The sequence below is a fragment of the Brassica rapa genome, chromosome A07 (assembly GCF_000309985.2).
Source record: "Brassica rapa cultivar Chiifu-401-42 chromosome A07, CAAS_Brap_v3.01, whole genome shotgun sequence".
In the NCBI taxonomy this organism is placed as follows: Eukaryota; Viridiplantae; Streptophyta; class Magnoliopsida; order Brassicales; family Brassicaceae; genus Brassica; species Brassica rapa.
The window spans coordinates 23,152,536-23,166,868 of record NC_024801.2 but is presented as its reverse complement, the minus strand read 5'-3'; the positions used below and the strand labels follow the sequence as shown (position 1 = coordinate 23,166,868).

Genomic DNA, 14,333 nt, shown 5'->3' with positions numbered 1-14,333 from the left:
AAATTAAAGTTTAACGTACAATGGTTATTTATTAACCGAAAACATTTTATAATTGTCACGAATGGCAATGAAAAATTAAGATGGATGAATTTTTTCGCTGTGAAAAAAAAATCTCTGTGATGTGAGAGTAATTTGATTCGATTCGATAAAAATAAAACAATGATTTTTGTAAACGCTATGAAAGTCGTAACTAGCATTACTAAATGACAAGATGATTATAGTGATCTGAGACAATGATCAAGTAATATGAAATTAATAGTAGTAGCAAATAGCGTTAAACACAAGGAAAATAAGTGATTAAGAAGAATATTTGACAAATTTCATGATTTTCTGAGAATTATAACAGGCTGTAAAAGAATGCATTTAATTTGGAATTTATGGTAATTTGCATTTTTATGATTTTTTTTACTAATTCAACATTTTTTAACTTTTCTTTTAAATTCAGTGTTATTAAGCTTGTGATTTTAAGATGTACTTTAAATTATTACTATTATAAATATTTTAAATTTTTTTGTTATTTTAAATTACAAACCAACTTTACTACTTGGTTTCTGAACTCCATTTCACTAACTAAACATAGAACAATAGTTTAACTTTAGACCAAAAAAAACAATGGTTTATACAATTACTAACTTTTTATCTTAAATGTAGAACCAATTCTTTTATAGGTCAAGATTAGTTTTGTAGTACAGAAGATAACATTTTGGAAGTAAAGAACATATTCCATGCGTGAAGTTTTGATTTGTGCTATGTAATGCATGGCAATTTTACAAAATTTGGAGGTGATTTTTGCAGAAGTTTATTCTTAACTTATAAATATAATATGTGCACCAATAGAATGGTTAGCTGTTACCTCTCTCGTGAATGTGTTTCGACGATGTAAATTTTTTTTAATCAAACATATGTAAAAGAAAAAATATACAATGACAGACTTACACGAGACGTTTAGAGCATCTCCAAGGGCACTCTATTTTTTCCTCTATAATTTACATTAAAATAGAGTAACTCTATTATAGAGTTAAATTTGCTCCAATGGTTCACTCTATAATAGAGTGAAATATAGAGTAATCTTATTTTTTTACTCCAAATATAGAGTGAAAAAATAAGAATACTCTATATTTCACTCTATTATAGAGTAACTCTATTATAGAGTGAACCATTGGAGCAAATCCAACTCTATAATAGAGTTACTCTATTTTAGAGTGAAATATAGAGAAAATTATAGAGTACCATTGGAGATGGTCTTAGAGTTCTCCAACAATTATGTTTTATGTTGATTTCTTTCTTCCAATTTAGCTTTTTGAATTGGATTCTATTTTGAACTAGTCTAGTAGAGTTTTGTTGGCAAGAAAATGTAGAACCAATTTATGGTGGTAGAATTCATATTTGAAGTTTATTGAGCATTGTATAATGTTTTAAATAGCACAAGAGTTTTCTCGGTCGATTCATGATTAACTTATGGGCCGCGCGAGCTCTCTCATTCCACATAAACACATTTCCTAAGGAGCATTTTCTACCAACCACTCGCTTTTTATTTTATTTTCAATAAGACCTTTTTCCTTTTTCCAGTTATAAGTGAACAACTGGATCACTTAAGTTATTGCTGTTTATTCTCAACCAATTAGGTTTCAACATTCTCAAAGCTCATTTCAGTTACTTTCTATCAGACTAATCAAGTACCAAATATCCACTAAACTAATAGGAGGATCTACCAAATCACCTTCAAAGCTTAAAAAGTCATATTCACAATAATACATGTCGCTATAATTATAACGTCATTAGTTATTTTGACTGCTTAGGATGACGCGGTTCTGTTGTTAAAGAAAAGGATGACGCGGTTCCAGTAAGATATATAAAAAGGAAAATGTATTTCTAAAACCGCATTAGGTTTGGCCTAAAACACACCATCTCCAATTCGTCAAATCTAAATTTAATAAATTATTAGGTCAGCATGACGTTGGGAACGGGTAATAAACCCAAATGCTGGTGACATTGTCTCGGACACTATTTGTCTCCCGATATTTCGGTGTCGATAAAGGGATTTATGGTATTCTATCATTCCGTATTCATATGACTTATGGGTGGACTCATAAGTCACAACTCTTAGAAAGTTCGATTATGTCAGTTCGCTGAGATTCTTAAAACTGCTGTATCTACGATAATAAATAGAGTGAATTTGTTATGTGTTTGCGGGAATATAACGTGGTCTTGTCCTGATTTATGAATGCAGTGTTTCAAAAAAAAAAAAAAAAAAATAGAGTGAATTTGTTAAAATGATGAATTTTATTTGAAAACGGAAAATACACTCTAGCAGAAATATAAATAACCATTGTGAAATTTCAACTTCCATGCAATTCAAGATAGAGGCAAATAAAGAACGGATAACGAATTGATAATCCAGTTCACATCTTCTATCCACCACGTTAGATTGGGAGATTCTCTCAAGTTTCACTAACTCAAAGAAAAAGTTCTTTATCTTCCAAGATTCAAACCTTTATTTTATTTCCAGTTAATACAAGTTATGAAATAGTGAAGACACGAACCCTTTCTCAAGTAAACAAGAAATAGCCACTTTATATCTACAAACCTAGACAAGTACTTTACTTATGTACCAGATCTTCAAACAGACTTTCATACTGACCTGTTATATCTTATATTACTAACGAAGCAACCAAATATAACATAAAATTTACAAAATAGCTTTGCTAGTACAATAAGCTTTGACTTGGTAGCTCATATATATGCATGTAATTTTTTTTGCGTCAGACATAGCAAAGTATGGAGCAAAATAGAATAAGAACACATCGTTACAGAATGAAGAAAATTAGGTTTTGTTAGGAGATATCGAGATTATGAAACCATAAGTTAAATCTTAACACAATACATGTATTTATTGTCATTCATTGCAATTTTCCTTTTTATTGCCAAAGTGATACTAAACCGGAACACGTGAAAATATGGAACCCAAAATACAGAGCAAAAATTGGTCTACACTCAGACACACAATTCTCTCTAACTCTTTTTGTCTGTACAAAATAAATATATTTGATTTTTCTTTTTGTAACTTTTTCTCAAGTAATTTTTTTTTAAAAAATCTCACCTTAAACAAGACTGAAGAAGTGTATATAGGGTTTTCTGTCCCCACGTAGTTTCCATTTTACAAAGAAAATATTGACTTTAAAATAAATTCAAAACAACCCAAACGTGGAAGAACTCTGAGGAATATCATCAGTTAACAGTAAATCCCAACTGCTAAAGTCATCAACATCCCACAGGCTCATCACATTGTTCTCCATTATGTTGTCCACACCATTATTATTATGATGATTATTATTATCAATACCATAGTCCGACCAATCGAAATCCGGGAACTGAAAATCCTTCAAGATGCTTGATTCATTAGATGAACTGGAAGACGTGGATGTGGATGTAGTAGACATTGAAGAGTTGTTACAGATAAGCTCTAAACACTCCGGATCAATCATAGGGACTTCTTCGACGCCATACTCGAGATTCATTGCCATAAACATGTTTTTGCTGTTGCTGTCTTTGGTAAGACAATAATTAGTTGGTTCCTCCACAGTCTGCTTCATTGGTTTCTGCAGCTTCTTTAAAGGTTTGTCTTCTTCTTGTTCAACTATAGAGAGTGGTTTATGAGTGAGAGGATCGATCCCCATTTTCCTTAACTTCTTCTTGATGTGAGTGTTCCAGTGGTTCTTGATTTCATTGTCTGTTCTTCCTGGTAAATGAGAAGCTATCTTTGACCACCTTCACATACCCAAAAAAAAAAAAACATCTCAGAAACAGAGAATATAAATTCTCATACAGGTTTAATAAAGTTTACACAAACAAAAAAATGTTTTGTAACCTGTTGCCGAGCTGGGAATGGAGGTCAATGACCATCTTCTCCTCGTGATCCGAGAGAAGACCTCTCTTAAGGTCTGGTCGAAGATAATTTGTCCAACGAAGTCTACAACTCTTGCCACACCTGAGAAGACCGGCAAGCTTAGGAACAGCTCTCCAACAACATTGTCCATGGGTGAGGATGAAGTTCATGAGCTTCCTGTCTTCATCTGCACTCCATGGTCCTTTCTTCAACCCTACTTTGTCACAGCATGGTTGTCTCCCCATTTCTTTCTCTACCTCTTGTTCTTTCAAACACTATTTTTTATCAATGAACAAAACACAGCATATACTCTGTTTCTTTTTTCTATCTCTCTGTCTTTGTCTACCGTCTGAGAGAGTAAATGTTATTGAAAGTTGAGGACAGATGGTTGGGTAAGCATGGCAACCACCTATATATATGCATACGCACATATATGTATGTGTCTGTATCTATAGGCTTTTATAAAGATTAAAGGGAGCAAAAAGAATGTAAGGATAAATTTTGAGCACTAAGATATATATAATTCAACCTTTTCATATCTTTGTTCACACATCGGTGGTCCATTATTCCCTTTTCATTTTTCCATTTCTTATATTTTTTGTTAAGTTTATGGATGTGGGTTTACGCTCTTCTTGATTTGGTACCCAATATATCTATTTGGCAAATTGACTATTTCTTATATATATGTTTAAACCAAATATACTGTAATCTGAATTATTAGTAAAAGAATCTCAAGATTCAGAAACATACCATGGTAAAAACTATATTACAAGTGAAAAATGATTAAACGTAATTCCTCAAGATCTTTGTCCTGATGGAAACAGGAATAGTAACGTTGTGAGCTCCATCGGTCCAACACAAGCTCCCAAAATAAAAGTCCCCGTTCACTTGATGATTCGATCTCACTCTCACGCTAAATGTATTCTTCGTTGTGTTGGAACCAAACACAAGAGTCTTCGGATTCACCTCAAGCTCTATTCCAAAAGGAGGCTCAATAACGGGTTTGTAAACCGAATCAGCCGGTCCAACATTCGTTACTGTTCTAGTCACGGTGACTTCTCCAGTGAGACTTGGGATTGTGATCGAAGGCATGTTGAGGTCGAGCATAGAAGGCCTTGGCGAAGGGCATTGATTAGGTTTCCCAATTAGTTTGGAAATTTCATTATCAGAGTAATCCGCAGAACACAAGTAATGAATATAGTCATCCAAACCCATGTCGTAAACAAGTCCAGGGTCTGTGACTTTCTCTGGATTGATCAGCCCTCCTCCATAGTCAAACGGATCAGCAAGTTTCCGTGTTGCTCCCTCTGAAAATATAGGCTCTCCAGATGGATCGGTCCTCCATGCTTCATTTCAATAAGAGAAAACGGAGCAACTAAAGATGTTTAGTGTCTTTTCAAAATATTTAGTATAAGTCGAACCAATATAATCTTAACATAACAAAAAATCAAAGCCTAAACAAAAAGAGAGAACACCAAGTTGGTCCATAGTAGATTATTATGTGTTAATTTACGTAAGTATTTTCTTTTCAACCCAAGAACCGGACTCAAGGAATTAAACTAAAATACGGATTGAAAATCCTATGGTTGGGTATGGTTTTATAGTGAGAACCTGTTGTGACAAGTGCGGATCGGATTGCAGCAGGAGACCAGTCAGGGCGGGTTTGTCTGATTAGCCCAACGATTCCTGACACAATAGGAGTTGACATTGATGTTCCCGACATGAACTTATACCCATCAGGTACAGCAGAAAGAATATTAACACCCGGTGCTGCTATGTCTGGCTGCATTATTATCCAGCAGAGTACCAAACACTATTAACTTGAGCATCAATATATTTGAAGAAACAACAAAAAATAATAAGAATAGACAAACCTTTAGAATTGCTGGGGAAACTGAATTAGGTCCTCTACAAGAGAAACGAGCCACTCTAGATGCAACAGGCCGACCAACAAGAGTCTTGGAAGTGCTTAGCTTTGCTAAAGGCACACTGCAAAATCAAAATACTTTATGTCATAAACAGAAAAGTGATGATGATATTAAACGTTGGTGAATATTAATTTATTACTCGGTGGTCTCGATATAGTATAACATGTCAGTTCCAAATTCGTAATCTACAACGGCGCAAGGAACATCTAGGCCACTGCAAACCGTAGGATCAACTACAGATTGTGCATAGATGATGCCAGCACATCCAGCATTCAATACACGGTCTGCCTTTTGTATCGCTTCATTGTTTGGAGTAAACGCAAGCACGATTTTTCCTTTAATTTGCCCTTGTGCGATTGAGGTTTCCATCAATTCCTCTTGTAATAAAAGATCAGTAAATCCAACTTCAGGGAATGTGTTTAAACCTTCACCCTGAAACAGTCCACGAGAACAAAGTCACAAATCATAGTAAAAAAAATACTTATAAAAAAATTCATAGTAAAAAAATGAAAAGAAAAAATCATAAAATAAAAATAAATATGGAAATCAAGAGAATGTGATCATACGAGGATTGTTATATTATTTCCAAGAGTGATGGGGATAGGGAAGGAGCGGTCCATGGATGTAGCAGCTACGGTTATGATCCATGGAGCAACGTTATCAACGGTTTGAGCGTTCGGTCCCTCGTTTCCAGCAGAACAGACAACGGGAATGCCTTTCATTACCGCATGGAATGAACCAAATGATACATCGCTTGTATCAATTTCGAAACCGGCAGGTGCGTCAGCACCGATCGAAATCGATATAACATCAACCCCGTCACGTATGCTATGATCTATTGCTTTGAGTACATCAGGTGTAAGACATCCAAGTTTTCCCCAGCAGGTCTTGTACATAGCTATACGTGCATGAGGACCCACGCCTCTAGCGGTTCCTCCACCAAGTCCTTTGTAGCTTGCGTTAGCCACAAAAGAGCCAGCAGCTATCGCAGACACGTGTGTGCCGTGGCCTGCACCATCTCTAGCCGACCTATACTCATTTTCTGCATGGAAATCATATTGTCCGTTCGTCTCTGCTGCAAGACTGTCAACATAGAACTCAGCCCCTATAAGCTTCTTGTTGCAATGTTTACTGGCGTCAAATCCATCTCCAGACACACATTTTCCTTTCCACCGTTGCGGGATCGGTCCTAGACCTGTGTCCTTGAATGACTCTGACTCTGGCCATATCCCTGAGTCTATGATGCCAATAATAGCTTCACTGCCCAAACGGGTATCATGTAGAAGACCTTTTGGAGAACTAGGCAAAAGTCTTAAGTAATCGAATGCTCTTGTTGTTTTCAACCTCAGTGTTCGACTTGGTATAACACAAAGAACCTCGGGATGCGCTGATAGATAACAAATCAATATTAATTTATTTAGAGTTTAATGGAGACATATAATTAATGACTTTCTGAGTCAATCAACGTTCTAAGTACCTGAAAGGTTCTTTGCTTGGGACGCTGTAAGTTTTGCTGCAAACCCGGAGAAACCATGCTTGTAATTGTATACTATAGATTTCTGGGCAGCTTCTTTGCTGTGGCACGAATTAGAAAAGAAGGAAACTGAGTATACACTCAGTTTATGCTCCTGGTAACACTGAAATTGGATAAATTACAATACTCGTATATACCTTCCAAGAATTGGTTCCAAAATTTGGTAATGTGATTTAGTAACTAGCTCAGGAGTATCATGTTTCTTTGCTCCCAAATGGACAATGTGAACCTGGTATTACCGAAAATAAAAATTAAAAATTAAAAATATTCAGAAAAGGGGACTAATTACAATGCTCTGGTCTCCATCTCTAGGGGAAAGGAAAACGTTTATGTACCTTGTTCAACAAATTGACTTGTGCCGCAGAGATAAACACTCCGTTCAGGATTAACACGAGACTTATGACCAAAGGACACGCCTTAGAACTTGTATTGCTAATCAGAAAACAGTACCTCATTATAATTTTTGGGTTTAGAGAAATGCAGAGGGTTAGTAACAATCTTGCCCCTCAACAATGATCCTCTGATTGCAACACAAGCTGCTTGGACATGTCTTCTGATTATCATATTATAAGGGTATTGAGAAAAGATGAAAATTAGAAAACTAATTAACTAGATTCTAAAAATAAACATACCACCAGACAACAGTTAAGAAATAAACTAATTTACCATTTTAAACATAAATGAAATTTGGGACTTTTCAGCATTCCACCTAGTTTGTTTGTCAGAATAAGTATAACAGCAAAAACTATTTAACGACATTACCCCATAAACTTCACAAAGTCTATCAACAATATCATGAACTTGGCTAAACATAGAGAAGTCTTTTACCTTCTCGTTGGCCGTACCCAAATAGATTCTTCAGAGGTCCTCGGATCAACCATCATCATCATCATCATCTAAATTGCTCATTTCATCTGAATTCTCACAAATTAATAATCTTTGATTAAAAAAAAAAAACCTTTTACTTGCTATTTTTCGAATAAATATACATAAGAAAAACAAGCTTCATGAGAATCAAGAAGACAAATAAAAAGGGGGAAGGGGTGACAACTGAATAATTATATAACGGATTTCTATCTATAGTAGTAACTTTATATAAACCTAAATTGATTAATTTTCCTGTGACTTGTTTCTTTTAGTTTTTCCCAATTATTTATTTATTAGTTCTCATTTTATATGCTGTTCAATATTGTTATCTTATATATTTTGTTAGTTTTTATTATTTTACAAGTTTCTAATTTTTCAGTTTCACTACATTTTCTAAACAAATAGTCAGAAATTTACATAATCTAAAAATATACACTTTTAGTAATGAATGTTTAACATTTCATTTGGTAGTTACCTGTATATAAAAGTTATATCTAGTTTTTTTACATAACACTATCATATACTATTTTATAATAAAATTATTCACTTTTACCTTTTAAGAAAATTATTTGCGTAATTTGTTTTCATAGGGTTTGTTTAATTTTTCGTAATAATTTAATAGAAATACTATATATTGTAAATTTTACCCCTATGCATGACAGTGAAGATTTCTTATCAACTTTTCTAATAATTTGCATAACATTATTTTTTTTTTGTCATCGCATAACATCATTTGAAAATCAAATCTTACAATTTTCTAGTGAAAATAGTATTCAAGCTTTCAATCAAAACAATAAGCTTTCAATCAATTTTAATAGTTTTCTAATAAATGACGTAATATGACTAAACTCTTTTTGCGAGAAATTAGACATCAACCGAGGGAGTTATACTCAATTTGATTTTAAAAATTATAAGTATTTAAGTTATAATAAATTGGAGATAATTTTGGGTGTATTATGCTTTTCATTAAAATTATTTAGCAAACATTCTAAAACCATGAAATTTATGTATTATACATTTAATTATGAAACTTCATCTGTCCACCCTAATATCACAAAATATCATCCACTGCTTAAACATATTTAACAAGAGTATATTTAATATGAAAATTTTAAATTTCTAATTTAATAATACTAAATTAAAAATAAAATTTTAAATTCTCAAAACCCTTTAATTAAAAAAAAAGAAAACTTTAAATTCATATCTGAATAACATAATATTTACATTTACCTTACCATCATGGTTTTGACAGACAATAACAGTTTCAAGTTTTAACTCGTTTTAATTCTACGCCGATAATTATATAAAAAGAAACAAAACCGTTTTAAACTAGAGTAGTCCCAAATTAACTATTAGCTTTGGTGTTATCTCCTATCTTCGTTGTACGCTAAAAAAAACTCCCAACATTCTTAACCAAATCCTGATCAGTTTAAATACAAGATGGGTTGAATACAATCATCTTTATGCTTCTTCTGGGATACAATCAGAGAGGACACTGTTTGAGGAGATCCAAGAATAAGAACCCTAATATTCTTGGAAGATTCTTGTTGAAAAAGAATCAGCCTGAACACAAACTCTTAAAACCCTGAAAATGGGGTTGTCTTCTCTGACTGTATCCAATAATAGGAAGCATATTGTAGTTGTGTTCATAAGTTTAGTATTCATCTTGAAGATAGCCTTAATTTCTTGTGCGAATCAGGAAAGCCAGGTATGTAACCAATTGCCGATTTTTAAAATCATTTTATTTCTGCCAAAAGAGAGAGACGCTAATTGCAAGGAATTTCACTAATTTAACTTTCTCGGTGATGCTATATTTAGATTTACACGGTGCATTTGGGTAAGAGGCAACATGATGATCCTAAACTTGTTACTGATTCACATCATGATATCCTTGGATCGCTTCTTGGAAGGTAATCTAATTATTGGTCTATTCTTTCCAAAGATCATAAATGTTGCGGAGAAAAATATTATTGTTTTATGATGAATTTTAATGGTTTGACTGATGATGCAGCAAAGAAGCTTCTCGTGAGTCTATGATTTATAGTTATAGACATGGTTTTTCAGGGTTTTCAGCGAAACTCACATCATCCCAAGCAAGGGAACTCTCAGGTAAATTTGAAACTATTCTCTTTGAGGGAACGTGTTGCACAAGAATTAGGTTAAACTCAAAAACAGTACTAATTATATATCCACTTCGGATTTGGATTTATAATAGAAAATCCGCATGTTGTTCACGTAACAAGAAGCAAGAATATGAAACTAACAACAACAAGGGTTAGTGATTACTTGGGACTCACTTCAACCGCTCCAACCGGTCTCGTCCACGATACCGATATGGGAAGCGACGCAATCATAGGAATCGTGGACTCAGGAATATGGCCAGGGTCAAAGTCATTTAACGACAACGGTCTTGGACCGATCCCGGCACGTTGGAAGGGACAATGTGTTTCAGGAGAAGGTTTCAACGCGTCGATGTGCAACAGAAAGTTGATCGGAGCTACGTACTACGCAAAGGGTCTCGCCAGAAAGTACAAAGGGGCTTTCAAAGCAGCGGAGAAAGACGAGGCCATGTCCCCTTTGGACAAAGTCGGCCACGGAACACACTGTGCGTCGACCGCCGCGGGTTCTTTTGTCCAAAACGCAAACTACCTCGGTTTAGGTCAGGGAACTGCGAGAGGCAGTGCCCCTAGGGCCCGTGTAGCCGCTTACAAAGTGTGTTGGAATAACGAGGAGTGTTTTACGCCGGATATTTTAAAGGCCATGGATCACGCTATGCGTGATGGCGTCGATGTTCTATCGCTCTCGCTCGGATCCGAGATACCGCTTGATTTCGAGGTCGATAGGAGTGACTTCGCTATCGCTGCTTTCCACGCCGTGATGAAGGGTATTACCGTGGTATGCGCTGGTGGGAACGATGGTCCTGAAACTCAAACCATCTCTAACGTTGCTCCGTGGATCATAACGGTCGCGGCTACGACCATGGACCGAGAGTTCTTCACGCCCATCACTCTTGGAAACAATGTAACCGTACTGGTACGTATATATTTTTACTTGTGGTATAAAAACATTTGTAATTGTTTATTTAAATATTTTTGTGGGACGCATTTATCAGGGTCAAGAAGGTTTATACATAGGAGAAGAAGTGGGATTCACTGATCTTATTTACTTCGATGACTTGACGAAAGCTGATTTTGAAGCCGGTAAAGCTAAGGGAAAAATCTTGTTTACCTTCCTAACAGATAGATCTACAGATCAGATTGCTGAATTCGCGAAATCGAAAGGCGTCGTTGGCATCATCATCGCAACAAAGCCAATTGATTTGATCGAACCAGGCACCGCGGGTATCGCCTCTGCCAGGGTAGACTATGAAATTGGGATGGACATTTTACTCTACCTCCAAACAACCAAGTAAGTTCTTACATTTCTCTATTTGTTATCCATTTATGAACTCTTTCGATGCGACAGAGATTTTTTTTTCTTTTGTAATGATTTCCACAGATTTCCTAAAGCTAAGATCAGCCCAACCAAGACATTCGTTGGCCGACCTTCAGCGACTAAGGTTGCAAGGTTTTCGTCTAGAGGTCCCAATTCAATATCTCCCGCCATTCTCAAGGTGAAGTATAAAATTCCTACTAACTATTAATTTTTACATGCAATTTGCCCGACCTGAAGTTGGCTTGTGGTTTTTAAGTACAGCCGGATATAGCAGCACCAGGTGTAGGTATACTTGCGGCCGTACCAACAGGGGTAGGATACGAGTTCATGTCAGGGACATCGATGGCTACACCTGTCGTAACAGGAATAGTTGCACTTCTTAAGCAAAAACGCCCTGACTGGTCCCCTGCTGCGATTCGATCCGCTCTCGTCACAACTGGTAAAATTGTACATTTTCAAAAAATATTTGTTTCTTGCTCACCAAGAAACGTTGTTGTTATTTTTTTGTTTTCGAAGAAGTTTTAGTGAATAACTGATAACCCTTGCAGCATTTCAAACGGACCCATCGGGAGAGCCTATTGCAGCAGAGGGTTCCCCGCGCAAAATCGCTGACCCGTTTGACTACGGAGGTGGCCTCGTGAACCCGGGGAAGGTGGCAGACCCGGGACTTGTCTACGACATGGGCCATGATGAATATGTTCATTACTTGTGTTCTGCAGGCTATGAAGATATATCCATCTCAAAACTACTTGGAAAAGTCTACACTTGCCCTTCCCCAACTCCATCCATGCTTGATGTTAACTTGCCCTCCATCACAATCCCATATCTTAGTCAAGAGATCACAATAACTAGAACCGTGACAAATGTTGGACCGGTCGGTTCGGTTTACAAAGCTGTGATCGAACCGCCTCTAGGTATAAACCTGCAGGTGAGTCCTAAAACTCTTGAGTTCGGTCCCAACACCAAGAAGATTACATTTACGGTGAAAGTCTCCACGACTCATAGAGTGAATACTGATTATCACTTTGGGAGCTTGACATGGACCGACAATGGAGCTCACAATGTCCGAATCCCTCTTTCTGTGAGAACACGAGTTTTGAACTTCAAAATCTAACAAAACTATTAATAATATTGAAAATATTTTAAAATATCTTTGACAAAAATATTTTTAAAATATGTGTGTCTGAATTTGTTATCTATCAGAAGCTGTAAATGTGAAAAAGAAGCAGCGTATCTTTTACTATATATTATATGTTACTTAATAGTTAAAATTGTTATTTGTGATTTAGGATTTTGTTTTGTCAATTATTGTTCTTTGTTTTTTCAATTCTTATAAATAATTCTGTTATTTCTCAAGTTTTTGAAAATTGAGCTCTATCCATTCCTTATTGCCATGAGTTTGTTCCGAAAAAAGGAATGGCATAACACACTTGTTAATTGACAACGAATCCAAATACTTACATATAATAGATGAATTATGGGTTCACTGTGTGTCTGTATCAAAAGCATTATCACCAGCTTAATTATATTTTAATACAATAATATGTATTTTAATAAAATTATTTGTATTTGCATACAAGTTCAAATTAAAATATATTCATGTGAGATTAACATTTATCATTTTTTGTTGTTTGTTTTCTTTTGCATTATTTTATTTTCTTTTCTCATTTAGATACCAAATAAAGAGGTCAAATCTGAAATAAAAATATATTGTTTAAAAATCTTTAATTACTCACAATTTTCATTATCTCAAATGACGAAATATCAAAATAAACACTTTACTTGTAATCATAAGAATCTAGTCTTTCACGACTCTACAAAGTCGCAACACACTTAGTACACTTAAAATATCACTTTCAACTGATCCCACAATCCATATACCATTTTCTTTGTCCCATCACATATGTTAATTTATGTAAGTATATATATGTTATTTATATTTTAATATGAAACACATAAATATTCTCGAGAAATATAAAAATAAATTAAACTATTCTGAAAGTAATAAACTGATAATATAATATCGCAAGCATAAATTGGATTTTTTTTTAATTACTTATTTGATTTTTTATTAAAATTTATTCTAATATGTATTTTACATATTAATTTATTACAGTGAATTGAAATTTGTAGATTATTTTCCCAAGTGGAGTCAGGTTTTACCTCATAGCCATATCTGCATAAAAATTACAAAATGAAAAAGAAAAAATATTCTTAAGCATCCTACATAACATAATAAAGAAAATATAAAATCTTAATGTTGATATATACTTATAATAATTTTAAGATTGATCAAATGTTAGCGTGTTCTTCTGGGTTTATCTTAGTAAGTTCATATACAACCACCAAAATATATGTTGCTGACATAAAACAATATTCATAAAAAATATTCAGTAACTTATTAATTTAAATACTTATATAAGTTCTTAGTATGTTCATTTGTATAATACAAGAATCCTAATTTAATTATTTATAAACTATAAACCTAAGCAGTTAATAACTTCAGCAAAAAACGTAACTTAACACATGTTAATGAACAAAAAAACGTCAAAAGCAAAATTCATTAGTCGAAAAAAAATGTTAAATATTGATTATTCGTATCTATAAATAGGGCAAACCTCGTTTATTCAAATAACATCAGAAATTTAAAAACTTATTTCTTTCTCTAACTTGAGAAAAGTTA

General features: G+C 34.3%; 3 protein-coding genes across 3 annotated transcripts; 1 reads left to right on the top strand and 2 right to left on the bottom strand.

Annotated features, from left to right (window-relative positions):
* Positions 1–3,035: 3,035 nt before the first annotated feature.
* On the bottom strand, positions 3,036–4,381 carry LOC103831093 (transcription factor MYB20). The gene is made up of 2 exons (XM_009106946.3): positions 3,869–4,381; positions 3,036–3,768 (listed from the first exon to the last, which is right to left on the bottom strand). Exons 1-2 carry the CDS (start codon positions 4,129–4,131, stop codon positions 3,189–3,191), a joined length of 843 nt encoding a protein of 280 aa, XP_009105194.1. The 5' UTR covers positions 4,132–4,381; the 3' UTR covers positions 3,036–3,188.
* Positions 4,382–4,622: 241 nt separating this feature from the next.
* On the bottom strand, positions 4,623–9,808 carry LOC103831092 (subtilisin-like protease SBT3.17). The gene is made up of 8 exons (XM_009106945.2): positions 7,684–9,808; positions 7,486–7,577; positions 7,292–7,389; positions 6,381–7,201; positions 5,954–6,246; positions 5,761–5,875; positions 5,498–5,669; positions 4,623–5,232 (listed from the first exon to the last, which is right to left on the bottom strand). Exons 1-8 carry the CDS (start codon positions 7,801–7,803, stop codon positions 4,670–4,672), a joined length of 2,274 nt encoding a protein of 757 aa, XP_009105193.1. The 5' UTR covers positions 7,804–9,808; the 3' UTR covers positions 4,623–4,669.
* On the top strand, positions 9,807–13,911 carry LOC103831091 (subtilisin-like protease SBT3.16). The gene is made up of 8 exons (XM_009106944.3): positions 9,807–9,923; positions 10,034–10,125; positions 10,227–10,324; positions 10,431–11,248; positions 11,328–11,623; positions 11,714–11,828; positions 11,912–12,089; positions 12,199–13,911. Exons 1-8 carry the CDS (start codon positions 9,807–9,809, stop codon positions 12,762–12,764), a joined length of 2,280 nt encoding a protein of 759 aa, XP_009105192.2. The 3' UTR covers positions 12,765–13,911.
* Positions 13,912–14,333: the final 422 nt, after the last annotated feature.